The sequence below is a fragment of the Trichomycterus rosablanca genome, chromosome 27 (genome assembly GCF_030014385.1).
Source record: "Trichomycterus rosablanca isolate fTriRos1 chromosome 27, fTriRos1.hap1, whole genome shotgun sequence".
Taxonomy (NCBI): Eukaryota; Metazoa; Chordata; class Actinopteri; order Siluriformes; family Trichomycteridae; genus Trichomycterus; species Trichomycterus rosablanca.
Window position 1 is genome coordinate 4,995,415 of NC_086014.1, and position 27,383 is coordinate 5,022,797.

Sequence of the window (27,383 nt, forward strand, 5' to 3'; positions counted from 1 at the left end):
AACGATGGAAATGGTCAGCGTCTTCTTGTTTTCGCCCTAATCTAGTCGTATCCAATTCCCCCGGTTGCGTTACGCTTCACCTCTACCGATACAACCCTCCAGTGCTGACCGATGAGCTTCGCAACTGACACAACTGACACACACGCCCCCTCCGACACGTGTGCAGTACCGACTGCATCTTGTCACCTGCAGCTCTGTGCACGGAGAGCCACACCCTGATCGTTTACATTTACATTTTCAGCATTTAACAGACGCTTTTATCCAAAGCGACTTACAGTCTAAGCAACTGAGGGTTACGGGCCTTGCTCAAGGGCCCAACAGTGACAACCTGGCAGTGGTGGGGTCTGAACCAGCGACCTTCTGCTTACTAGTCCAGTACCTTAACCATTAGGCTACAACTGCCCTGATCACAGGTGCCATCAATCAGCCAGCAGAGGTCATAATCGCACCAGTTATGAGGAACCCGGGTCTGGCTTACCCACCCTGTGAACAACAGCCAACTGTTGTTCATGCGGCCTCCCAGCCCAGCCGGATGGCAGAGCTGAGATTCGATGCGATGTATTTGAAATCCCAGCTCTGGTGTGCTAGCGTGTTTTACCGCTGCACCACCTAAACAGAGACTGAGTAGCCGCGTTGTACTATTTAAATACACACTACAGAGGGTGTCGTGTCTCAATCTGATCAGTTTGGTCAGCGTCTTCTTTTCCCCCCCTGTTTTTCTCCCCTAATCTAGTCGTATCCAATTCCCCTGGTTGCGTTACGCTTCACCTCTACCGATACAACCCTCCAGTGCTGACTGAGGAGCTTCGCAACTGACACAACTGACACACACGCCCCCTCCGACACGTGTGCAGTACCGACTGCATCTCGTCACCTGCAGCTCTGTGCACGGAGAGCCACACCCTGATCACAGGCGCCTAATTACATCAGTTATGAGGAACCTAGGTCCGGCTCATCCCACCCTGTGAACAACAAGCCAATCGTTGTTCATGTGGCCACCCAGTCCAGCCCAGCCCAGCCCAGCCGGATGGCAGAGCTGAGCTTCATTACGATCTATTCGAAAGCCCAGCCCTGGTGCGCCAACGTGTTTTACCCCTGCGCCACCTGACCGACTGTCAGCGTCTTCTTAAAGACTTTAACTGCCACATGACTAAGAATAAACGTTAACGCAGGAGTTCATTCCTTTAAACACGGCGCGGAACTAAGTGTGCGCCGCATGACTCAAGCAGCAGGAAGCTCCTTTAGAAAGTCTGCGCTAATCATTAACGTCTTTTGTAAATCAGTGAACGGAGCTCATTTAAAAGGTCACGCATTAAAAGATTTGAGGCAATTAGATTTTTAAATAATGATTGCCCTTTACATGTACTATTAAAAAAACTTTTTAATAACTTCCGACCTGCCTCGGTAAACTTAGCTTACACTTTAGGGCCAAAAGTATGTGGATTCCCCTCCTAAGTACAGTGGTATCAGCTCCACTTACCATATAGAAGCACTTTGTAGTTCTACAAATACTGACCCTGCTTTCACACTGTTCTTCAATGGTCAGGACCCCCACAGGACAACTACAGAGCAGGTATTATTTGGGCAGTAACACTGACGGTGATGGTGGTGGTGTGTTAGTGTGTGTTGTGCTGGTATGAGTGAATCAGACTCACTGTCACTGCTGGACTGAGAATGGTCCACCAACCAAAAATATCCAGCCGGCAGCGCCCCGTGGGCAGCGTCCTGTGACCACTGATGAAGGTCTAGAAGATGACCGATTCAAACAGTAGCGATAGATGAGCGATCGTCTCTGACTTTACATCTACAAGGTGGACCGACTTGGTCGGAGTGTCTAATAGAGTGGACAGTGAGTGGACACGGTGTCTTATCCACTCATGCAGTGCTGAGAATGATCCACCACCTAAATAATACCTGCGCTGTAGTGGTCCTGTTGGGGTCCTGACCATTGAAGAACAGGGTAAAAGCAGGCTAAAACAGTATATATGGACTACAGTCAGTAATTGTAGAACTACAATGTGCTTCTATATGGTAAGTGGAGCTGATAAAATGGACAGTGAGTGTAGAAACAAGGAGGTGGTTTTAATGTTATGCCTGATCGGTATATATATATACGTATATACATATATATATATATATATACAGTGCCTTGCAAAAGTATTCAGCCCCCTTGAACTTTTCAACCTTTTGCCACATTTCAGGCTTCAAACATAACGATATGAAATTGTAATTTTTTGTGAAGAATCAACAACAAGTGGGACACAATCGTGAAGTGGAACGAAATTTATTGGATATTTTAAACTTTTTTTAGAAATAAAAAACTGAAAAGTGGGGCGTGCAATATTATTCGGCCCCCTTGCGTTAATACTTTGTAGCGCCACCTTTTGCTGCGATTACAGCTGCAAGTCGCTTGGGGTATGTCTCTATCAGTTTTGCACATCGAGAGACAGAAATTTTTGCCCATTCTTCCTTGCAAAACAGCTCGAGCTCAGTGAGGTTGGATGGAGAGCGTTTGTGAACAGCAGTTTTCAGCTCTTTCCACAGATTCTCGATGGGATTCAGGTCTGGACTTTGACTTGGCCATTCTAACACCTGGATACGTTTATTTGTGAACCATTCCATTGTAGATTTTGCTTTATGTTTTGGATCATTGTCTCGTTGGAAGATAAATCTCCGTCCCAGTCTCAGGTCTTTTGCAGACTGCAACAGGTTTTCTTCCAGAATGGTCCTGTATTTGGCTCCATCCATCTTCCCATCAATTTTAACCATCTTCCCTGTCCCTGCTGAAGAAAAGCAGGCCCAAACCATGATGCTGCCACCACCATGTTTGACAGTGGGGATGGTGTGTTCAGGGTGATGAGCTGTGTTGCTTTTACGCCAAACATAACGTTTTGCATTGTGGCCAAAAAGTTCGATTTTGGTTTCATCTGACCAGAGCACCTTCTTCCACATGTTTGGTGTGTCTCCCAGGTGACTTTTTATAGATATCTTTGAGAAATGGCTTTCTTCTTGCCACTCTTCCATAAAGGCCAGATTTGTGCAGTGTACGACTGATTGTGTCCTATGGACAGAGTCTCCCACCTCAGCTGTAGATCTCTGCAGTTCATTCAGAGTGATCATGGGCCTCTTGGCTGCATCTCTGATCAGTCTTCTCCTTGTTTGAGCTGAAAGTTTAGAGGGACGGCCGGGTCTTGGTAGATTTGCAGTGGTCTGATACTCCTTCCATTTCAATATGATCGCTTGCACAGTGCTCCTTGAGATGTTTAAAGCTTGGGAAATCTTTTTGTATCCAAATCCGGCTTTAAACTTCTCCACAACAGTATCTCGGACCTGCCTGGTGTGTTCCTTGGTCTTCGTGATGCTCTCTGCGCTTTAAACAGAACTCTGAGACTATCACAGAGCAGGTGCATTTATACGGAGACTTGATTACACACAGGTGGATTCTATTTATCACCATCAGTCATTTAGGTCAACATTGGATCATTCAGAGATCCTCACTGAACTTCTGGAGTGAGTTTGCTGCACTGAAAGTAAAGGGGCTGAATAATATTGCACGCCCCACTTTTTAGTTTTTTATTTCTAAAAAAAGTTTAAAATATCCAATAAATTTCGTTCCACTTCACGATTGTGTCCCACTTGTTGTTGATTCTTCACAAAAAATTACAATTTCATATCGTTATGTTTGAAGCCTGAAATGTGGCAAAAGGTTGAAAAGTTCAAGGGGGCTGAATACTTTTGCAAGGCACTGTATATAGGCGCTTCATAGGGTGGACAGAGTGAGTTCATACCCAAGTATATTATGTATAAGAGTAGGATAATGTATAAGTAGGGATGTAACGATGCACCACAAGACAGTTAAAAATTGATTCACACGTGTAGCGATTCAAATCGGTTTACGTGTATGATGAATCGATATTCACTTTAAACAGCAGAGGGCGCTGGCGCTATTCACCGCGCCTGGTTGACGTCACTACAGGGTTGCCAGGCTCTGGAAAAATCGTATCGTGAACCCAGTATCGTGAATCGCATCACATCGCATCGTGGGTAGAGTGTATCGTTACATCCCTAGTATAAGCTATTGTATTGTTGAATGGTATCTTAATACCATTCATTTTTAAACAGAATGTCCTACAATCCTGTAATCAGGCGTCCAAATACTTTTGGCCATATAGTGTAGAATTCCTGCAGTGATAGAAAACAGGCGATCGATACCTTTCTTAAACAGGGTTTGGAACACTACGGTCGAGAGGTTTATTATAAATGGCCGTGAATACTTCTCTATTCTCTACGCCGCTAAAATATCGATCTGAGTATCATATTTTATCCTCCTTTCCTTCACATTACGATTACGGCCTACTTGGCAGGCGTTACAATACATCCCGCTTAAATAAAACCTCTATCGCTACTCGGATGCCCTCAGAATGTCAAGGGCCACTAGACATTAACGCCCTGCGGCGTGGCGGCACCGCGCAACAGAGAAGAAGGATGACTTACGATAAAAGCGGGTTAAGGTGTCGCGCGGCGTCTTACCGACACACACAGAGATAATGCGGTAGCTCGGGGCATTTCAAGCTTAGCGCTTAAGGTTACGTGTGAATCCAGTTTCAAACTGGCAACCGCATCCTAACCTTGCTTCGTTTATTTTCCCCTGCAAAGATAAAGACTCTCAACACCGGGGTAGTGTTTACACGACACGCTAAGACCTATACAGGTGCAGGTGGGTAGATCACTATCAGATTAGATTGAATACAGAGGCTGCGTTTCTTTCCTCCGACTCCGCCACCCCTCGACGTCTCGACAAAAGAGCAAACACCGCCTAGACTTCCTCACAAACAGACCCGCAGAACGTCAGAGTGGGCGAGCGCACGTCGTCCACACTAACCCTGATCACAGGAGCACCACAGGGCTGTGTCCTCAGCCCAGCCCTCTTCACACTATTCGCACACGACTGCACACCCATCCACTCCTCTAACACGACACCACTGTAGTGGGACTGATAACAGGGAATGATGAGTCCCACTACAGAGAGGAGGGTTCAACATCTGGCCGGGTGGTGTACAGACAATAACCTGGAGGAGGTAGAGAGTGTCAATGACATCAAATTCCTGGGACTCCACATCACAAAGGATCGGACATCTACACTTAACACCTCCCACCTGGTGAAGAAAGCCCAATTTTTACAGAAGCACAATAGACGGCATCCTCTGTTACTGTGTGACAATGTGGTACACCAGCTGTACGGCCGAGAACTGGAGGGACTCGGACCGTATAGTTAGGACTGTGCAGAGGATTGTGGGTACCGAGCTCCCAAAGTATCTGACATGGACACAGTGTATACTAGCCGCCTGCATAAGAGGGCTAGGAACATCATCAAGGACTTAACTCACCCAGGTCACAGACTGTTTGTCCCCCTCCCATCGGACAATTAAGACTCGAACAAACAGACTTTTTATCCAGAGCTGTAGCCTCAATTACACCTCCACCCCCCACCCAGACACACACCCATAGCTACTGAGACAGCAAACCAAACTGTCTTGAACCCTGCCCTCCCCAAGCTGCTATTAAAGCACAGATCACTTTATATACTATGTACAATAGTGCAATAATATTAAGTATAATATAAATACTCATTTCTCATATTTCTTAGCTTAGTAATTTTAGCTTATTTTGTGCTGTACCGAGTCAGGACCCCCACAGGACCACCACAGAGCAGGTATTATTTAGGTGGTGGATCATTCTCAGCACTGCTCTGACACTGACATGGTGGTGGTGTGTTAGTGTGTGTCGTGCTGGTATGAGTGGATCAGACACAGCAGCAGAGTTTTTAAACACCTCACTGTCACTGCTGGACTGAGAATAGTCCACCAACCAAAAATATCCACGGTGTCTTATCCACTCATACCAGCACAACACACACTAACACACCACCACCATATCCGTGTCACTGCAGTGCTAAGAATGATCCACCACCTAAATAATACCTGCTCTGTGGTGGTCCTGTGGGGGTCCTGACCATTGAAGAACAGGGTGAAAGAAGGCTAAAAAGTATGTAGAGAAACAGATGGACTACAGTCAGTAATTGTAGAACTACAAAGTGCTTCTATATGGTAAGTGGAGCTGATAAAATGGACAGTGAGTGTAGAAACAGGGAGGTGGTTTTAATGTACTTTTTTCTAATATATTTGAATATTTTATCCTATGTTTATTTCATTATTGCTGCTGATCTCACCGAGAGCTACCGAACAAAGTCTCCTAGTATAACTACAATGACAACAAAGTCTATTTTATCTAATCTTCTAACGTATACACCGAGGTTATTGAAATTCTGTCCGGAACACGACGCATCGATCTGGGTTTCCAGCCCGCCTTTGGTAAACAGCACATCGCGAGCCTACAAATCAAGTAATTAACACTTCTAACGGCTTTGGCGGCAGTAAACGATTAAGGTCATTGCAACGATAGCGCGAGTCTGATCTGTGAGACGGCAAATTCTAATTTCATCAGGCTGCTTTTCGGGTGATACCGCTCCGCCGGCCGAACGTTCACACGGACCTGTGACGACGAAACGCCCGGGGTGAAGGAGAGTCGTCTATAAAGAGATTCATTAATGAAACTTTATTTGGGGTGCAGTCACACGAGCGTTCCAGCTAAATTACATTTATTTCATTGGACCTTTTTTAAAAAGTGAGTTGGGTATCAGGTTAAACCACCAGCTATAAAAATCGAACTGGATAAATACTAACACATTCTTCATATTTTGCCAGTCCAGCAGTTCCTAATGCCACTAAACAGAGGTGACCAAAGCACCCAGGTGGTGCAGCGGGAGATTCTGAACTCCTTGGTTTGAAACTCGGCGTTGCCCCCGGTCGACTGGGCGCCGTCTACCGGGCATACTTGGCAGTGCCTGCAGCAGACGCGGCTCTGCTAGGGCGGGATGACCGGACTATGTGGGTAGGGTTAGGTGGTGGGATAGGGAGGTGCCTGTGCAGAATGCATGGGTGAAAAGGGGTACCGCTGGGGGCTGCGCGCGGGTCGGAGGAGGCGCGAGCAGCAGTATACCCACCTCGACCGCAATCAGGGATCCCCCAGCAGCGGAAGACAAACTGACCACGTTAAATTGAAACAGAAGTGACCCTTTAATGGAGAATCTTTCAAGCGATGTCTTATAGCTGATCAATGAACATCACCTTCATTCACATCAACAGACTCGAGCATTCTAATAGGTGCCCGATGGCATTTGATTACTGGCATTTTCAAAGTTGGACCTGACGTAGGTAGTATGGCCGTGACTTCCCTGTATTGACGTCCTGCCTTTGAGACGGTCTTGTATCTTGCTACAGATCTGCGCTACTCTAGGATTAAATCTTTGACTTGTTTTACATGCTCGTAAACGTTTACATTTATTTATGGACAGTCTCTCCCATACTGACGGACCCACAAAAGGCTTCGGAACACATGAACACAGGTATACAAAATATACACACTTACCCAGCAGAGCCATGAAGCAGATGCATATAGCGAACAGCGATCTGAAGCTGAGGCCCACGTCTTCCTGATAGACCGCCAGCGTGACCTCGCAGTGGCGTCCTCTGTACCCCTCCGGGCACTGGCAGGTGAATTTGGAGGGCGACTGGGCCACGCAGGTACCCCGGTGGCACGGCCGGCTGGCGCACATGGTGTACACGCAGAACTTGCCGGTGGCGTTGGCCTTGACCATGTGACCCGAAGGGCATCTGGGACGGGAAAGAGACAAAGACGGGACAGATGGGGAGGGAGTGAATAATCTCTGTACAATTAACGCAGCGCATTAGCGAGCGGTAGAATGAAAAGCGGCTTATGTTTACATGGATTAGGGGCTAATATGGCTGGTTGTTTGCGGAAAACCTGGGGATTTAACGGATTTATCACGAAATACTTTGTCCTACGGGACAATGCAACTTCGGCAAGATAAGGAAACTAATTGCAAGTCTTAGAATTTGCATTTATAGCTAAATTATTAACTTTGACACGTCATGAGTGTCTCACAGTACTGTGACACTGGCATTTAAACTCCACCTTTATGTCTGACATATTCTGAATAAATCTGGCATGATTAAACCTCACTAACACTCTGGTCAGCTTAGTATTAGCGATGGAACATGTGCAGTGTGTGTGTGTGTGTGTGTGGGTAATTAATTAATGGCCAATTAATTGCCCATATGATCTCTAATCTGGGGTAACATCTGGTTGAATTGGCTGCCATTCAGTCTTCTGATCAGCCATAACATTAAAACAACCTCCTTACCATATAGAAGCACTTTGTAGTTCTACAATTACTGACTGTAGTCCATTTGGTATTATTTAGGTGGTGGATCATTCTCAGCACTGCAGTGACACTGACACGATGCTGGTGTGTTAGTGTGTGTTGGGCTGGTATGAGTGGATAAGACACAGCAGCACCTCAGTGTCACTGCTGGACTCAGAATAGTCCACCAACCAAAAACATCCAGCCAGCAGCGCCCTGTGACCACTGATGAAGGTCTAGAAGATGACCGACTCGAACAGCAGCAACAGATGAGCGATCGTCTCTGACTTTACATCTACAAGGTGGACCAACTAGGTAGGAGTGTCTAATAGAATGGACAGTGAGTGGACACTAACACACCACCACCATGTCAGTGTCACTGCAGTCCTGAGAATCATCCACCACCTAAATAATACCTCCTGTGGGGGTCCTGACCGTTGAAGAACAGGGTGATAGCAGGTTAAAAAAGTATGCAGAGAAACAGATGGACTACAGTCAGTAATTGTAGAACTGCAAAGTGCTCCTATATGGTAAGTGGAGCTGATAAAATGGACCGTGAATGCCAGCTAAGGGACAGTGGTAGCTTGGCGGTTAAGGGACTAGACTAGACATTAAAATGTTACCAAGTTGCCACTGTTGGACCCCTGAGCAATGCCCTTAACCCGTTTGCTTAAACTGAATTCAGTCATAAATAGATAAAAGCATCTGCTAAATAACTCTCAGCACCGACGGTAACAGACATACGAAGAGTATACCCGCTACACTTCCACATGCCAACACTGATCACAAACGTAATTCCCTAAAGGAGATAAAACTAAATATATCCCATCTTTAAACGTCATGATCCGCATGCGAATGATTCTGACAATCGAATAATGCACAGGACCTAAATCTGCAGGCTGTGTCTAATTCACCCAGATAGTACCGGAGGTCTGGATTTAGGACCCGTACACACACACACACTGCTATAATCTCTATACAGCAGATGGAGCGGTGAAAAATATAAATATATTTAGTGAACGCGTGGCTAAATACAGATACGCCTCTTTAAAATGAACACAAACACACACGACCCCACATACACAGAAATGGGACTCGCTCGGTCTGCGGCCCCTGCTGGGTTTGATAAAAAAAAGTGAATACGGAATTCCAGCAGATAAGCGAGTAGCCCCCGGCCCTTCGTGTGGTGTGTGTTTGCCGAACGTGGACACACACGCATCCACCTACGAACCATGCAAACATACACACACGCCATTTAACTTTAACTGGTAGAAGAAGCATGGTGGGGTCCTTACAGTGCGATACTGCCAGGTTTATAGCTCCACTTACCATATAGAAGCACTTTGTAGTTCTACAATTACTGACTGTAGTCCATCTTTTTAACCTGTTCTTCAATGGTCAGGACCCCCACAGGACCACTACAGAGTAGGTATTATGTAGGTGGTGGATCATTCTCAGCACTGCAGTGACACTGACATGGTGGTGGTGTGTTAGTGTATGTTGTGCTGGTATGAGTGGATCAGACACAGCAGTGCTACTGGAGTTTTTAAATACCGTGTCCACTCACTGTCCACTCTATTAGACACTCATACCTAGTTGATCCACCTCGCTCATCTATCGCTGCTGTTTGAGTCGGTCATCTTCTAGACCTTCATCGGTGGTCACAGGATGCTGCCCACGGCGCGCTGTTGGCTGGTTATTTTTGGTTGGTGGACTTTTCTCAGTCCAGCAGTGACAGTGAGGTGTTTAAAAACTCCATCAGCATTCCAGCACAACACACACTAACACACCACCACCATGTCAGTGTCACTGCAGTGCTGAGAATGATCCATCACCCAAATAGTGCCTGCTCTGTGGTGGTCCTGTGGGGGTCCTGACCATTGAAGAACAGCATGAAAGGGGTCTAACAAAGCATGCAGAGAAACAGATGGACTACAGTCAGTAATTGTAGAACTACAAAGTGCTTCTATATGGTAAGTGGAGCTGATAAAATGAACAGTGAGTGTAGAATGTTATGACTGATCAGTGTATACATATACACATTTTTGACCCACAGTTCAGGTCAACATACACGATTCCACAAGACACAGAGTGTGTGTACCTGCACTCATGGATCCTCCACAGGTCGACACAGGTGAACGGGGGGCTACACTGGTTCCTCCTGCAGGAATCCGAAGAACAGCCGAGCGTCACTCCCACCGAGCTCAGGACCAACACACCGTCTTTAGGCTGAGAGTCCAACGGCATGGGTCGATTGTTCAGCCTCAGGTCCCTCATGCATCCTGCAACACACACAGAGCAAAGCAGGGGGTGTAAGAATATGTAAAACAGCTCTTTTTAAGATCACAATAATCTTAAAATATGCATAACATTAAAACCACCTCCTTGTTTCTACACTCACGGTCCATTTTATCAGCTCCACTTACCATATAGAAGCACTTTGTAGTTCTACAATTACTGACTGTAGTCCATCTGGTTCTCTACATACTTTTTTAACCTGCTTTCACCCTGTTCTTCAATGGTCAGGACCCCCACAGGACCACCACAGAGCAGGTATTATTTAGGTGGTGGATGATTCTCAGGACTGCAGTGACACTGACCACTGATGGTGGTGGTGTGTTAGTGTGTGTTGTGCTGGTGTGAGTGGATTAAATACCGTGTCCACTCAGTGTCCACTCTGTTAGCGACTCCTACCTAGGCGGTCCACCTTGTAGATGTAAAGTCAGAGATGATCGCTATCATCTATTGCTGCTGTTTAAGTCGGTCATCTTCTAGACCTTCATCAGAGGTCACAGGACGCTGCCCACGGGGCGCAGTTGGCTGGATGTTTTTGGTTGGTGGACTATTCTCAGTCCAGCACAACACACACTAACACACCACCACCATATGTCAGTGTCACTGCAGTGCTGAGAATGATCCACCACCTAAATAATACCTGCTCTGTAGCATGAAAGGGGGCTAACGAAGCAAGCAGAGAAACAGATGGACTACAGTCAGTAATTGTAGAACGACAAGTGCAAAGCTGATAAAATGGACAGTGAGTGTAGAGACAAGGAGGTGGATTTAACACACACACACACACACACAGTTAAAGGATTAGCAGTAAGCTAAAGTGGCTCCTTTGTATCACTACAGTGCAAATGCTAACGCGTCCAAGCATTTCTAAAACTCAGCTTTTGAAGTCCTTCTAACAAATAGACACACCGGGTGTATTCCTGCCCGAGGATATTTTGGGCCTAAGGGAACCTCTTAATATTCTTCATGTTGTGTCATTCCCTCCCATCTAACGATGTTTGTTTCATCCCCGCCGTTCAGTGAGCTCATACTCTCTCGGTACACCGAAACTGCATTTGTACCACTACTACCTATTATTAATTAATTAATCGCTTCTACTTCTACTAATCTTTTATTCCTGCCGACACAATAGAGCGTAATCCGACAGGAGAAAAGGATTAAAGTATGAATATATAATGCGGTGCACATTTTTCGCGGCCTGATGTCGGAAACCTGAGCCGGGTATCGATATTAATACGTCCGCTCCCCAGATCTGCTTTCATTTCAGCGCTTGTAACACGAAGGTAACACGATTTGGCTCCGACGCGTGGGCAGCGAGTCGCATGCATCTCATCACCCGCACATTGACGGGTGTTGTGCCACCTAGCGTTGTGTGCGGAGAGACACACCCTGAGAGCACCCCATCCTCATCTCCGTGCAGGCGCCTCTAATCGGCCATCAGAGGTCGTAAATGCACCGGTCTGACAGAGAGAGACCCATGTCCGGCTTAGTCCCCGCCCACCTGAACAACCGGCCAATCGTTCGATACGATGTATTCGAGAGCCCAGCCCTGGTTGCAGCGTGTGTTTTTACCGCTGCGCCACCTGATGCTAGATGACATCAGTCATTACGGGTTGGAAGTAGGTGACAGCAGCATGGATGATAAGATATCACATGATCAAACATCAGTCGTCGTTGGATATTAACGAGAACGTCGGTGTATAATCGTAAATTATATATTAATATGGATCAGCTCAGACAGTTTGTTTATAAGTTTTGATGTCTAATTAAATTTAATGTAGATTCATTTTTTAGCAGTACTAACAATTGCCGGTCTCTGCTTCTAAAAAGTACCTTTAATAAACGCTACCACCACCGTACTTCACAGTGGAACGGTGCTACCTCATTTATGTGTATTTATTACTCCCACGGCGCCATAACATTAAAACCACCTGTTTCTACACTCACTGTCCATTTTATCAGCTCCACTTACCATATAGAAGCACTTTGTAGTTCTACAATTACTGACTGTAGTTCATCTGTTTCTCTACAGTTTCTCGACCACTACAGAGCAGTTATTATTTAGGTGGTGGATCATTCTCAGCACTTGACTGACACGGACATGGTGGTGGTGTGTTAGTGTGTGTTGTGCTGGTATGCTGGACTGAGAATAGTCCACCAACCAAAAATATCCAGCCAACAGCGCCCCGTGCGCAGCGTCCTGTGACCACTGATGAAGGTCTAGAAGATGACCGACTCAAACAGCAGCGATAGATGAGCGATCGTCTCCGAGTGTGTGCCTGATCCACTCAGTCCAGCACAACACACACTAACACACCACCACCATGTCAGTGTCACTGCAGTGATTGTCGGTCCTATGAGTATTTAGTACATTCAGTCAGTATGTGTTAATAGAAAGAGGTATTCGGCAGGTATCACAGAATGGGAAATATTCAAGGGTAATTACTTTTGGTGAGATATGTGATTGTGTGTATGCAAGTATGTATTTGGTAAGTGTGTGAAAACTGTATATATACAAAAAATAGTAGCTAATAGGAGCTAAACGCTTTGGCACTGTAAATGTCAGAGGCCAGCACGTGACCACAGAGGTGCGATTTTCAACCTTCTTTTATCCTAGACCCCCCTGGGCTTTCAGCAAGGATGACATAAGGTAAGGATCTACATCAACAACTGAATCCCACTTTAGCCCAACACAAAGAAGTGCCCATTCTCAAAGGCCCAGTTTACAATTAAACTTTTTTGTTTCACTGAGGCCCACTATTGGCTCTCGGGCCCTCCAGTTAAGAACCACTGCCTTAGATTATCTAAACTTGGTGTGTCCACAATGCACCCGTACTGTACCTTGAAAGCTTTTGTTGTGCCCGGAGGGAAAAGCGTTCCCCAGCATCACCAGCGACGGGTCGACGACGATCTCTCGGCTGTGTCCCGGCGCTCCCGTGATCTCTCGGCGTCCGCCCCCGCCGTCCACGCGCAGGGTCACCTCGTTATCGTGACGCTCCAGGTGAACTTCGTGCCACTCGCCGTTGTCCAGTCGATGAGACAGCATGGTGAGGTTAAAGTCTCCGTCTCCCAGGTTGTAAAAGACCGCTAACAAGCCCTGGAAGATCTGAGAGACGCAGAGGAACCGGGGAGGTCTTAAAACACTTAAATGTCGCTGTAACCTGGGGGCAAAACCGGTAAATAAACAAGGTGCTGAAGACGGAGAGCTGTAGTGATGCGAGACGTAGTGCCATGAACGACAGCTGTAATCACACAGGAGGGGGATCTGATAAAGCCCCGTCACGCGCCGACGCGATTAAACTTACCACATATTTAATTGGAAACACTGGGACCCGGGAATTGAACAGACAAAGCTGGCGCGGTGAGCTCAGGACAAAAAGCACATGCGCTATTCACAGATAAACATCTTTATCATATCGTACATCGTTACCAGACTAATAATTACACTTACATATATATATATACATATATAAATAGTGTGAAAAGTGTAATTATAAATAGTATAAAAAGTGTAATTATTAGTCTGGTAACGATGTACGATGATAAAGATGTATATATACATCTTATATATATGTATATATACATATTTATATATAAAAAATAATAAAATAAGCATTTTTAAGTCTCACGCTTTGGGATCTCGCTCCGTGTCTCTTAATGAGACGTACTTCATGACAGCTTTGCTTTGTCTCTTGACGTCTGGCAGCTAGCTGACGAAACGTTAACTGATGCCATTCAGAAGTCCCATACCGACAAAGATCTCTCCTCCAAATCCGACAGTCGTTTCGTCATATCCAATTACCCGAACGTATTTCGGCTTTACTGCTGCTCCTGACTCATGAGGGACATAACTAACACACTCCCTTTCTTCTCCGACTCACGTACAGTACCCGACCACTTCTTTTCCCCTGCACTAGGTGGTTCATACGTGGATCCGTATTGCACACAAAGAGTCACGCACTGATCCCCATAATCCCCCGTCCCTGTGTAGATGCCATCAATTAGCCAGCCCTCTGACAAGCCGATCATTGTTCCGGCATAATGTTATGAACTAATGTTAAATTTGATATTACATATATAGAAGCACTTTGTAGATCTGCAATTACTGACTGTAGTCCTGCTGTTCTTCAATGATCAGGACCACTACAGAGCAGGTATTATTCAGGTGGTGGATCATTCTCAGAACTGCAGATCTGTTAGTGTGTGTTGTGCCGGTATGAGTGGATCAGACACAGCAGTGCTGCTGGAGTTTTTAAATACCATGTCCATTCACTGTCCACTCTATTAGACACTCCTACCTATTTGCTTCACTTTGTAGATGTTTGAGACGGTCATCTTCTAGACCTTCATCAGTGGTCACAGGACGCTGCCCACGGGGCGCTGTTGGCTGGGTGTTTTTGGTTTGTGGACTATTCTCAGTCCAGCAGTCACAGTGAGGTGTTGAAAAGCTCCATCGGCATTCCAGCCCAACACACACTAACACACCACCACCATGTCAGTGTCACTGCAGTGCTGAGAATGATCCACCACCTAAATAATACCTGCTCTGTGGTGGTCCTGACCATTAAAGAATCGCATGAAAGGGGGCTAACAAAGCATGTAAAGAAACAGATGGACTACAGTCAGTAATTGTGCTTCTATATGGTAAGTGGAGCTGATAAAATGTACAGTGAGTGTAGAAACAAGGAGGTGGTTTAAATGTCATGGCTGATCGGTATATATATAATTAGGAGAGTCAGGCCCTTCAATTCCCACCATAATTCAAACCCCGGTTGAGTATTTGTACTTTTACTCATGCAAGGACATTGTATAGCTCCGGCCCTTTGTGTACGTGTGTTTACCTTGTTAGGCGGCTTTTTAAGTGTGGTTAAACCCTAATTTAGGTTTCAAAAGCCCTCCGCGTAGGTCCCAGCGAGCATAATTTACCTTTCTCCGTTTAATACGCCGGCCTTTTGTCATGGCGCGAGCGGCGGAGCTAAACAAACCCGCAGAGCCGGAAAGCATTTAGGTTTTCTCCTTTTAAAATAAACAAACTAATAACAGAGCACGGCAACAATAAGCCCGAGAAAATTAACAGGCTGACCTCGCTGAACCCTACGCCACTTCCCACTCGTAAGGTGTGAGAAAAACACACAAACGAGAGTCTGTAATAAGCCTTCCTCTTCCTCCGGGCTCTGTGTGCGCCGTGGGGGGGGGGGGGGGGGGGGCTCCGACTTCAAGTCAAGGTCTGCTAATGAACTATTAATTGTTCTATTCATTTATATGTATTTTGTCTCTCAGACGCTAACCCGGCGCTCTAGAGGTCCTAGATCTTCCTGCCAATTAAACATAAAGGAGCGCGCGCTCGCTCTCCCGCCCTGGGTGGCGAAGGAGCGATCCTGAATATTCCCACCCGAGACCGAGCGTGGCTTTCAACTCGCCCCTGTGGCCTCGCTGTACGGATGGAAGCGCAGACCCGAGGAGCGACGGCAGGTGAGAGCGAGGAAGGTAAAACATCTGCAGAGCGGAGGAGGATATAATGAAAGCAGTGGATTATGCATTAGCTCGGATCAAAGTTTGATGTTCTGCATTCGATTTTCAATTCCCGAGCTGAAAGAAACAAACTTTCAGAGCAAATACATCTATAAATAAATAAATGTGAGTTTCTGCACTGGGTTACTAGCCATCGGTTATCTGAGCGGAGTGAACGCATTTTCTGTTTCTACACTCATTGTCCATTTTATTAGCTCCACTTACCATATAGAAGCACTTTGTAGTTCTACATGCTTTGTTAGCCCCCGTTCATGCTTTTTTTCAATGGTCAGGACCCCCACAGGACCACTACAGAGCAGGTATTATTTGGGTGGTGGATCATTCTCAGCACTGCAGTTACAATGACATGGTGGTGGTGTGTTGTGCTGGTATGAGTGGATCAGACAGTAGTAGTCCACCAACCAAAAACATGTCCTGTGACCACTGATGAAGGTCTAGAAGATGACCGACTCAAACAGCAGCAATGGATGATCGATCGCCTCTGACTTTACATTTACAAGGTGGACCGACTAGGTAGGAGTGTCTAATAGAGTGGACAGTGAGTGGACACGGTATTTAATCCACTCATACCAGCACAACACACACTAACACACCACCACCATGTCAGTGTCAGTGCAGTGCTGAGAATGATCCACCACTTAAATAATACCTGCTCTGTAGTGGTCCTGTGGGGGTCCTGACCATTGAAGAACAGGGTGAAAGCGGGCTAAAACAGTATGCAGAGAAACAAACAGACTTCAGTCAGTAATTGTAGAACTACAAAGTGTCGCAGAGGGGTGCTGGATCCTATCCCAGGCTTACACACACCCATTCATCTATAGGGCAATTGAGTGTCTCCAATTAACCTGACTGCATGTTTTTGGACTGTGGGAGGAAACCGGAGCTCCCGGAGGAAACCCACGGGGAGAACACGCAAACTCCGCACCGAAAGGACCCAGTCTGCCCTGAACCCAGGACCTTCTTGCTGTGAGGCGACAGTGCTACCCTATGTTATTATAGATAAGTATAAATTATTTAGGTAATGATGATACACATAATTACTTTTGATTACCCAAAACAAACTGTATACACTTCACAAGCCCCAACGCACCTCCTCACTCCCATATAATGTTATTTGCTTTATTACTTCTATACATCTTGACTAGCACAAGGCCGCCTAGCCCGGAGACGCCTCCCGAGACTTTCTGTTGATAATTCAATTGATAAGGGAATGCAAAACAGGCAGCATCGCATCACATCAATTAGCACCGTCGCTGGGTTAATTGACAGGGGAGCGGCAGGGGAGAAACCTCGTTCTGCATGTATGATGAGAGCCATATCGTCTTTCAGCTCCAAGACCGGCGCGGTTAATAGAGGGGAGGGCAGACGGAGCCGCCAAGCCTCGCATGAGTCACGTTGGAAAGCTGTAATGAAATCTGTATCCTGCCACGGGAGAGAATATATGATATCTCGCAGACTGGCGGAAAGACAATCCTAATGCGTCCTGCAAATAAATCAACACAGATTTACATTAGAGGGACTATAGAGAGATGAACTGAAGGAGGAACGAAGGGAGACCAAAAGTGACTGAAAGAAAAAAAGTTCAGATCTTGAGTTAGGTTTCGGATTAAAAAAAAAAATAATAATAAATAGTAAATCAAATATCACAACCAAGCCAGCTAACGTGAGTCATCTATCTGGGAAAAGATGTAATAAGCCCCAGTGATTAAAAACTAACGTTGCACCAGACAGGTAGGTAGTAAGGCAGTTAAGTTTGTCCATAGACAGGTAGGTAGGTACTAGATAGGTAAGTATGTAAATAGATATGGATAGATGGATAAATAGATAGACAGGTAGGTAGTAATAGTAATAGGTAGTTAAGTATGTTCATAGACAGGTAGGTAGGTAGGTAGGTAGGTACTAGGTAGGTAAGTAGATAGATAGATAGATAGATAGATAGATAGATAGATAGATAGATAGATAGATAGATAGATAGATAGATAGACAGGTATGTAGGTAGTTAAGTATGTTCATAGACAGGTAGGTAAGTAGATAGATAGATAGATAGATAGATAGATAGATAGATAGATAGATAGATAGATAGATAGATAGATAGATAGATAGATAGACAGACAGGTATGTAGGTAGTTAAGTATGTTCATAGACAGGTAGGTAGATAGATAGATAGATAGATAGATAGATAGATAGATAGATAGATAGATAGATAGATAGATAGATAGACAGGTATGTAGGTAGTTAAGTATGTTCATAGACAGGTAGGTAAGTAGATAGATAGATAGATAGATAGATAGATAGATAGATAGATAGATAGATAGATAGATAGATAGATAGATAGATAGATAGATAGATAGATAGATAGACAGGTATGTAGGTAGTTAAGTATGTTCATAGACAGGTAGGTAAGTAGATAGATAGATAGATAGATAGATAGATAGATAGATAGATAGATAGATAGATAGATAGATAGATAGATAGATAGATAGACAGATAGATAGATAGACAGGTATGTAGGTAGTTAAGTATGTTCATAGACAGGTAGGTAAGTAGATAGATAGATAGATAGATAGATAGATAGATAGATAGATAGATAGATAGATAGATAGACAGGTATGTAGGTAGTTAAGTATGTTCATAGACAGGTAGGTAAGTAGATAGATAGATAGATAGATAGATAGATAGATAGATAGATAGATAGATAGATAGACAGGTATGTAGGTAGTTAAGTATGTTCATAGACAGGTAGGTAAGTAGATAGATAGATAGATAGATAGATAGATAGATAGATAGATAGATAGATAGATAGATAGATAGATAGATAGATAGATAGACAGGTATGTAGGTAGTTAAGTATGTTCATAGACAGGTAGGTAAGTAGATAGATAGATAGATAGATAGATAGATAGATAGATAGATAGATAGATAGATAGATAGATAGATAGATAGATAGATAGATAGATAGATGGGCCGGCACTGCAGCGCACATGGAGAACAAATAATCCTAACACCCTGCCAATTAACGCTTCTCAAACATCACGTGAACGTAACGCAGCCGGTAGCCGAAGTAAAAGAAAAGAACCTCATTTAAAATCCAGAACTGACCTGGTGTCAGTCTCACTTGTGGGTCTGCAAAACAAACTGATAAGACTGAAAGATGAAGAGAGAAGGAACAACCGCAGAGGAACAACCACCGAGGAACAACGGCAGAGCAAGACGGATGAAAAGCACACAAGAGAAGCGAGCGGAGGAAGCAGAAAAGAAAAAGACAGGCTGTGCACAGCGGGAGGCTATTCGAGAACAGAGTCCCACAAAAATAACCACTACACCGGACACGGATTGGAAGAACACAGAGCGAGTGTTTGTGTGTGACGAAGAAAAGGCCGTTAGGCTGTGGTCTTTGAGGAAGATGAAGGTGAGAGTGAGAAACAAAGTAAAACAGAGAAGTGGGTACAGAGAATGAGTAAAGGACGATGTGCACTAGAACAAGGCCGCGATACGCTTCCCAGAAGTGCATTTAGAGCAGCCCGAGACAAGGGTCAGAAAGCCTTGAGCTTTCATTGTTCATAAACACAGTGGATTTATTGAAGTGTTTCAGCTGTCTGTTGAATCTGTCATGAGAAAGCTCACCTCCTGTAAGACTCTCTTAACATTTAGAGCAAAGCTCAACGCGGCTCATCGATTTTAAACAGATTGATAGACTTTTAAAAATTTTTACCATCAAAATACATTTAATCAGAAGGGTGTGTGTGTAGCCAGTGTTGGGCTTTTGGCTCCAGGGGTGCGGTACAATGACTGACACTGTGCTCTGACTCCAGCTTCCTAAAAAGCTGGGATACACAAAGTAGATAGATAGATAGATAGATAGATAGATAGATAGATAGATAGATAGATAGATAGATAGATAGATAGATAGATAGATAGATAGATAGATAGATAGATAGATAGATAGATAGATAGGTAAAATATAGGTAAGTAGGTACATAGATATATAGATAGACAGGCAGACAGATAGATAGATAGTTATGTAGGTAGGTAAGTATTTACATAGACAGGTATGTAAGTAGGTAGACAGACAGACAGACAGACAGACAGACAGACAGACAGACAGACAGACAGACAGATAGACAAACATGTAGGAAGTTAAATATGTAGACAGACAGGTAGGTAGGTATGTAACTATAAAAGGTAGGTAGGTAGGTAGGTAGGTAGATAGATATGAATTGATGGATAGGTATGTATGTAGATATGTAGATAGGTAGGTAAATAATATGTAGGTAGGTAGGTTAGGTAGATAGATAGATAGATAGATAGATAGATAGATAGATAGATAGATAGATAGATAGATAGATAGATAGATAGATAGATAGACAGGTATGTATGTAGGTAAGTAGGTATGTAGGTATGCATGTAGATAGATAAATAGATAGAAAAGTAGGTAGGCAGATAGATATGTATGTTGGTAGTTGTAGGTAGGTAGGTAAGTAGATAACTAGATAGGTAGGTAGGTATGTATGTAGATAGATAAGTAAATAGATAGAAAAGTAGGTAGGTTGGTAGATAGGTATGTTGGTAGTTGGTAGGTAGGTAAGTAGATATCTAGATAGATAGGTATGTATGTAGGTAGGTAGCTAGAGAGGTAAATACAAATAAAGACTATAAGGGTCTATAAGGGCCCAACATTTACATTGCATTGCCAGAACAACAACCAACCGATTTAGTCCAAGAAACTTTCTGTGGATCTCTACGATCAAACTGTGGCAGGGTACAGATCAGGGTAATGATCCGACGGATATGATCCGATGTCAGGGCCGTAGTGACCTCAGTTCAGTACAAAATTCTAAAATCGCAGCAGTTATAAGAAAACCCCACCAATCCCTACCCAAGGGACGAGCCAATCATTGCCTGCATAGGCGCCCGGCCTGCCAGTAGCAGAGCTGAGATTTGAACTTGCTTAACCTCTGCTATTGAAAAGCCCCACCACAAACTCAACAAGCAGAACCAGTGTTGCAAAATTCAGCTTTCCTGTGCATAACCATGGCAACCACCAGCGCAATTAGTGTCAAGCGTACCATTCGGCTGGTGCGAGGACACAAACCACAGCCAGTTTTAAACCCCGAGAAGACGGATCGAGAGCGACTCCTCACCTCCAGTCGGATGTACTCGTTCTGTGCAGCAGACAGCAGACTGAGGATGGCGCTGCTGTGTTTGCGGGTTCGGATCAGGACCTGGACCTGAGTGTGCCTGGCTGGCAGCGGTCCGGAGAACTGATAGTGCACGTGACTCCTGCCGTCGAACGAATACTCCGGGAGCTCTGCGGATCACACGTGAACACACACACACACACACACACACAGTGTTAATGACTAATTACCTGAACAGCACACGGATCAGAACACGTACAATATGTGCCGCTTACTGACAGGAAGTTCTACGTCTGTTACATAAACTCAACCTACTGTACAGCTCACCATGCCTCCTCAGAAGCCTTCAAAACTCTGCCAGGCTGTGCTTTCTGCCAAACCAGAGTTGGCTCCCGACACTTCATCCTCCTACACTCAGTAATTTGAAAACACTCCTACAGGGAAAGGAAATCTTCCCACACTTCTACACACACTTCCTCATTTTTACACCTCGGTTTACTAACGTTACCCGCGACCGACTTTATCACCCCGATGCTCATAAACTGGTGCCAGCGTTTTTATTTTTTCTTTCTACGGCCGCCTTACCTTGTTCGCACTGATGCCCGCTGTATCCGGCTATGCACTGGCAGCTGAAGGAGCCCCATTCGCCGTGGCATCGACCCCTGGTGCCGCACGAGGGGAAGCCCATGTTGACACAGCTCCTGTCGGTCATCGAGCAGCCGGGGGCGCTGCCAAACGAATCGGCCGGGGAGCCCAGGTCATAGACCTGACAAACAGGAACACAACAGACAGAGAGAGAGACGAGAGGCGAGTCGTTAAAACTGAGACATGACAAACTAAACACACTTTCTAATTATTGTGCTCAGCTGCCGCTGTTGGACCCCTGAGCAGGCCCATAACTGTCCGCTGCTTGCACTGCATTCGGTAACAATTGTATGTTGAGAAAAGAGTCTAATAAATGCTGTAAGTGGTGACAGTTTGGTATTGACAGATTGGTTAGTGATCATTCAAGTGCATAGCATTCAAGTATCTCACGTTTACTAGCAATCCTACGGCAATTCAGTTAGTAATAAGTTCAGTCTGTACCCAATCCGGACCCCCACTATATCTTAAAGTCTTATCTATTCCACTCATGGAGCAAATCGTTGCCAGTAGTCTCCTTGATATCAAGTCGAGGTGATAAAACAGGATTGCTAAATTATTGTTAGCATGTTATATAATGGACCAAAAAGGCTAAACAGATGGACAGATAGCTAAAACCAAAATACTATCTATAAATGTTGAGTTTTGACCCTGTTAGCTTCTGTACTCAGTGGTTACATACAAACACTGCAGGGACAAAAAAGCAAGAATAAATGTACCAACAAAACCAACAAACCAAACAACCAACAAAGCAAACAACCAACAAACCGACAAACCAAACAACCAACAAACCAAACGACCAACGAAATGAGCAACCAACATACTATCCAACCAACCAACAAACCATTCAACCAACCAATCAACAAAACAAACCAACCAAACAACAAACCAAATGACCAACCAACAAACCATCCGACTGACCGACAAACCAAACAACCAACCAATCAACAAACCAAACCAAGCAACCAAACAACAAACCAAAACCAAATGACTAACCAATCAACAAACCAAACCAACAAACCTACATTCCAAATGACTGAATTATCAATAAACCAAACCAACCAACAAACCATCCAACTAACCAACCATCCAACCAACCAACAAACCAAACAACCGACAAACCAAACAACCAACCAACAAACCAAACAATCAACAAAACAAAACAACCAGCAAACCAAACCAACCAACGAACAAACCAAACGACCAAGAAACAAACCAAACAACCAACAAACCAAACGCCAATCAACAAACCAAACAGCCAACCAACAAACCAAACAACCGACAAACCAACCAACCAACCAACAAACCAAACGACCAACAAACCAACTGACAAACCAAACAACCAACCAACAAACCAAACAACCAACAAACCAAACACCAACCAACAAACCAAACAGCCAACCAACAAACCAAACAGCCAACCAACAAACCAATTGACAAACCAAACAACCAACCAACAAACCAAACAGCCAACAAACCAAACAACCAACAAACCAAACACCAACCAACAAACCAAACAGCCAACCAACAAACCAAACAGCCAACCAACAAACCAATTGACAAACCAAACAACCAACCAACAAACCAAACAGCCAACAAACCAAACAACCAACCAAACCAAACCAAACAAACCAATCAACCAACCAAATGATTAACCAACAAACCAAACCAATAAACAAACCAAATGAGCAACCAAGATACCAACCAACTTACCAACAAACGGAATGACCAACAAACCAAACCAACCAACATTTCTTTTCCAAGCTCAGTTTTAACCACAGTACCTAATAGAGGTGTGTTCTAGTGAGGTCACTAAAATTGTGTTAAGTGCAAATAAAATCGTTATTACTTTTACTTACATTTCTACAGCATTAGTGCACCTCAGTCACCTCTGAGTATGTTGAAGTGAACCTGTGTATCCTGTATATCAACCACCACTAAATGACTGTTGGAGTATCAGAACTGTGAGTGTGTGTACGAGGTAAAAGTTGCACCAGTAGCTCTAAACCATTTACTGCAACCTCTGCTTAAGACGTGGATTTACCACCTCTACAGTGTGTACACCAGCTGCTCTGTTAAAGGTTATACAGACGGTTCTGCTCATGCTCGGCTATATGAGAGCTGATGCTTTAAATATGAAGCTAATGAATATTTCATACAGGCTAAAAGCTGGTGTAAAATAAAAGAGAGTGCAGTGTAAGTGCTACTGTCTGATCAAACCACACGTACTGATGCTGATTGATGTGAAATTGCTTTTCTCCAATAAACGGTGTCATTTCTTCTTTAAATTACAGAGAGAGTTTTAGTTCTGTTAGTTCTGTTGCAAATATTTTCATATTATGTACAAACTGACATAAAAGAAAAAAAAGAATTCATTTATATTTGCTGAACCTTGCTTCTACTCAATAAAATAAAGTAAATCAATGTGGATAAGAACTTAAAAATTTTTATTTTAGTAGTATATATTTTCTTAGTAACCATCATCCTTATTAAAGAAGAAAAATAAAAAAAAGAAGAGAGGGAAGGAAAAAAAAGAAAGAAAAAAAGAAAGAAAAAAGGAAACAAAATAAAGAAAAATGAATAAACAGAAAAAGAAAACAAAATAATAAATAAAAAAGAAAGAAAGAAAAAGAAAACAAAAGAAAAATAAATAAAAAAGCAAGAAAGAAAGAAAAAGAAAACAAAAAAAAGAAAGAAAAAAGAAAGAAAAAAGAAAAGGAATTAAGTAAAAAAGAAAGAAAAAAGAAAAAAAGAAAAAGGAAACAAAATAAAGAAAAATAAACAAAAAAGAAAGAAAAAATGAATGAAATAATAATGAAATAAAGAAAGAAAAAGATAAAATAAAGAAAAAGAAAAAGAAAGAAAAAAGAAAACAGAAAGAAAGAAAGTTTTATAATTGGATTTGGCTTCACCCAATAATGTAAACTAAAATAACTAACAAATAAATACAAACATAAAGAAGCTTTTTTTTGTTTCAGTAAACGAAGCTCACGCCTGAACGAGTGTTTGTAGTTGAAAATAACGAGCAGTAAGCAGACAGTGTTATACACACATCACAGCACAGGTCAGTGTACAGAATCGACTGGGTGTCTTGGACTCTGGGTATCGTGCTCTGTGAGGCTTGTCACCTTGCTGTCCACGACGAGGTTGCGGATGCACCCGGTGAAGTGCTTGTGCTGGAGCTGAGGGTAGATGTAGGGCACGTTCTCGTTCACTCCTCCCAGCTGCAGGACCTGCGATGTGTTGAGATACCTGCAGAGATCAGAGGTGGAGCTGCTTAACGAACCGCAGCGCTCGGTGTACGTTAATACAGTGGAAATACAGCGGCGGTTCTCATCCGCTGATGCACTCGGTCAATCGTTCAACCTTTTAACCCTAATCCCTGATGTCATGATCAGAAAATCCATACGCGGCCACGCCGATACTCGACAAGGAAACATTAAATACTTTATTGATCAGGCTCACTGATTTGCAGCGCAATGATGTCTGCAGATCGGTCTGCACGGGAGCAAAGGGGGGATGGTGGTGGAAGCTGAGATGTGTGCAGGACAAATGCGTAGTCAGTGGAGGAAAAGAGGAAGGAAAAGAGGAAGGAAGAAAGAAAACAGAACAAAAAAGTAAACAAAACAAAGAAAAAGAAATAAACAGAAAAAGAAATAAAGAAAAAAAAGAAAGAAAAAAGAAAACAAAAAATAATAAATAAATAAAAAAAGAAAGAATAAAGATAGAAAAAGCAAACAAAAGAAAGAAAAAGAAAGAAATGGAAAAAGAAATAAAGAAAAAGAAATAAACAGAAAAAGAAAGAAAGGAAAAAGGAATTAAATAAAAAAGAAAGAAAAAAGATAGAAAAAGGAAACAGACTAAAGAAAAATAAACAGAAAAAGAAAGAAAGAAAAAGAAAACAAAAGTCCTGGGTTTGATCCCCAGGCAGGGGCGGTCCGGGTCCTTTCTGTGCTGAGTTTGCATGTTCTCCCATGTCTGCGTGGGTTTTCTTCCGGGAGCTCCGGTTTCCTCCCACAGTCCAAAAACTTGCAGTCATGGTTAATTGGAGACACTGAATTGCCCTATGTGTGTGTTTGTGTGTGTATGTGTGTCTGCCCTGCGATGAACTGGCGTCCCGTCCAGGGTGTTACCGTGTGCCTTGCTCCCATTGAAAAGCCGGGATAGGCTCCAGCACCCCCGCGACCCTAATTGGATGAGCGGATAAGAAAGTGAATGAATGAATGAATAGCCTCCTCCGACCAGCGCACAGCCCTTCTATCTGCCAATCAGGGTCCTTACACAGCGTTTGAAGACCCCACCCACATAGACTGGTCATCCCGCCCTAGCAGAAGTGTCTGCTCCAGGTACTGCCAATTATGCCGACCGGTGGCAACGCCGAGTTTTGAACCAAGGAGTTCAGTCCATCGCAGGGCACACACACACACAATTAACCTGATTGTATGTTTTTGGACTGTGGGAGGAAACCGGAGCCCCCGGAGGAAACCCACGCAGACACGGGGAGAACATGCAAACTCCACACAGAAAGGACCCGGACCGCCCCGCCTGGGGATCGAACCCAGGACCTTCTTGCTGTGAGGCCACAGTGCTATTTGCTTACTGCTTTACATACCAATGAGAATGTATAGTAAATTTGAGTGTGGATTGGGACACAGCCCTGTTTAATCACTGAACTAACAGCCTGTTAGCACAGCCGAGATTCGAACACACAAGTGGGTAGGCTGGGGTATCTAACCAAAATCCATATGTGAGCAGAGTCCCTATATCTTTATCATCTCTCATGTTCCACAGCTGATTTTACCTGTCCACATTCGGGGTGACTCCTGACACCTCGCAAGAAGTATGGTCCGCCGTGGTCAGCCAGCTGCCTACGCCTTCCATCTCCATAACGGTGGCCCCTGCACAACGGTCCAGTGTGAAGCTCACGTCCTGCACACACACACACACACACACACACACACACACACACACACACACACACACACACACACACACACACACAGAGTGAATTACAGCTATGAGCTCAAGTGCAAGTCCAAGTGTGAAGTTTCAATTTCCACTTGACCATGGACTCATTCTTTTTCCATCCATCAGGCTGCTGTTCAGTGAAGACCTTTAAACTATAGGCTTGGCACCAATATGTTCAATCTCACTGCTCCACTTACCACATAGAAACACTTTGTAGTTCTACAATTACTGACTGGAGTCCATCTGTTTCTCTGCATGCTTCGTTAGCCCCCTTTCATGCTGTTCTTCAATGGTCAAGACCCCCACAGAGTAGGTATTATTTGGGTGGTGGATCATTCTCAGCACTGCACTGACACTGACATGGTGGTGGTGTGTTAGTGTGTGTTGTGCTGGAATGCTGATGGAGTTTTTAAACACCTCACCGTTACTGCTGGACTGAGAATAGTCCACCAACCACAAATATCCTGCCAATGGCGCCCCGTGGGCAGCGTCCTGTGACTGTTGATGAAGGTCTAGAAGATGAC

At 44.1% G+C, this 27,383-nt stretch overlaps 1 protein-coding gene across 1 annotated transcript in view; it reads right to left on the reverse strand.

Moving 5' to 3' along the window:
* Positions 1-27,383, reverse strand: part of si:ch211-186j3.6 (neural-cadherin) — a 270,206-nt gene that overhangs the window by 18,543 nt on the left and 224,280 nt on the right. The window contains exons 25-31 of the mRNA XM_062989918.1: positions 26,693-26,820; positions 25,020-25,143; positions 21,835-22,015; positions 21,253-21,419; positions 13,421-13,685; positions 10,386-10,566; positions 7,489-7,733 (exon numbers count right to left, since the gene is read on the reverse strand). Of these exons, the coding sequence (XP_062845988.1) occupies positions 7,489-7,733; positions 10,386-10,566; positions 13,421-13,685; positions 21,253-21,419; positions 21,835-22,015; positions 25,020-25,143; positions 26,693-26,820 (1,291 nt within the window). The remainder of the gene's footprint in view (positions 1-7,488; positions 7,734-10,385; positions 10,567-13,420; positions 13,686-21,252; positions 21,420-21,834; positions 22,016-25,019; positions 25,144-26,692; positions 26,821-27,383) is intronic.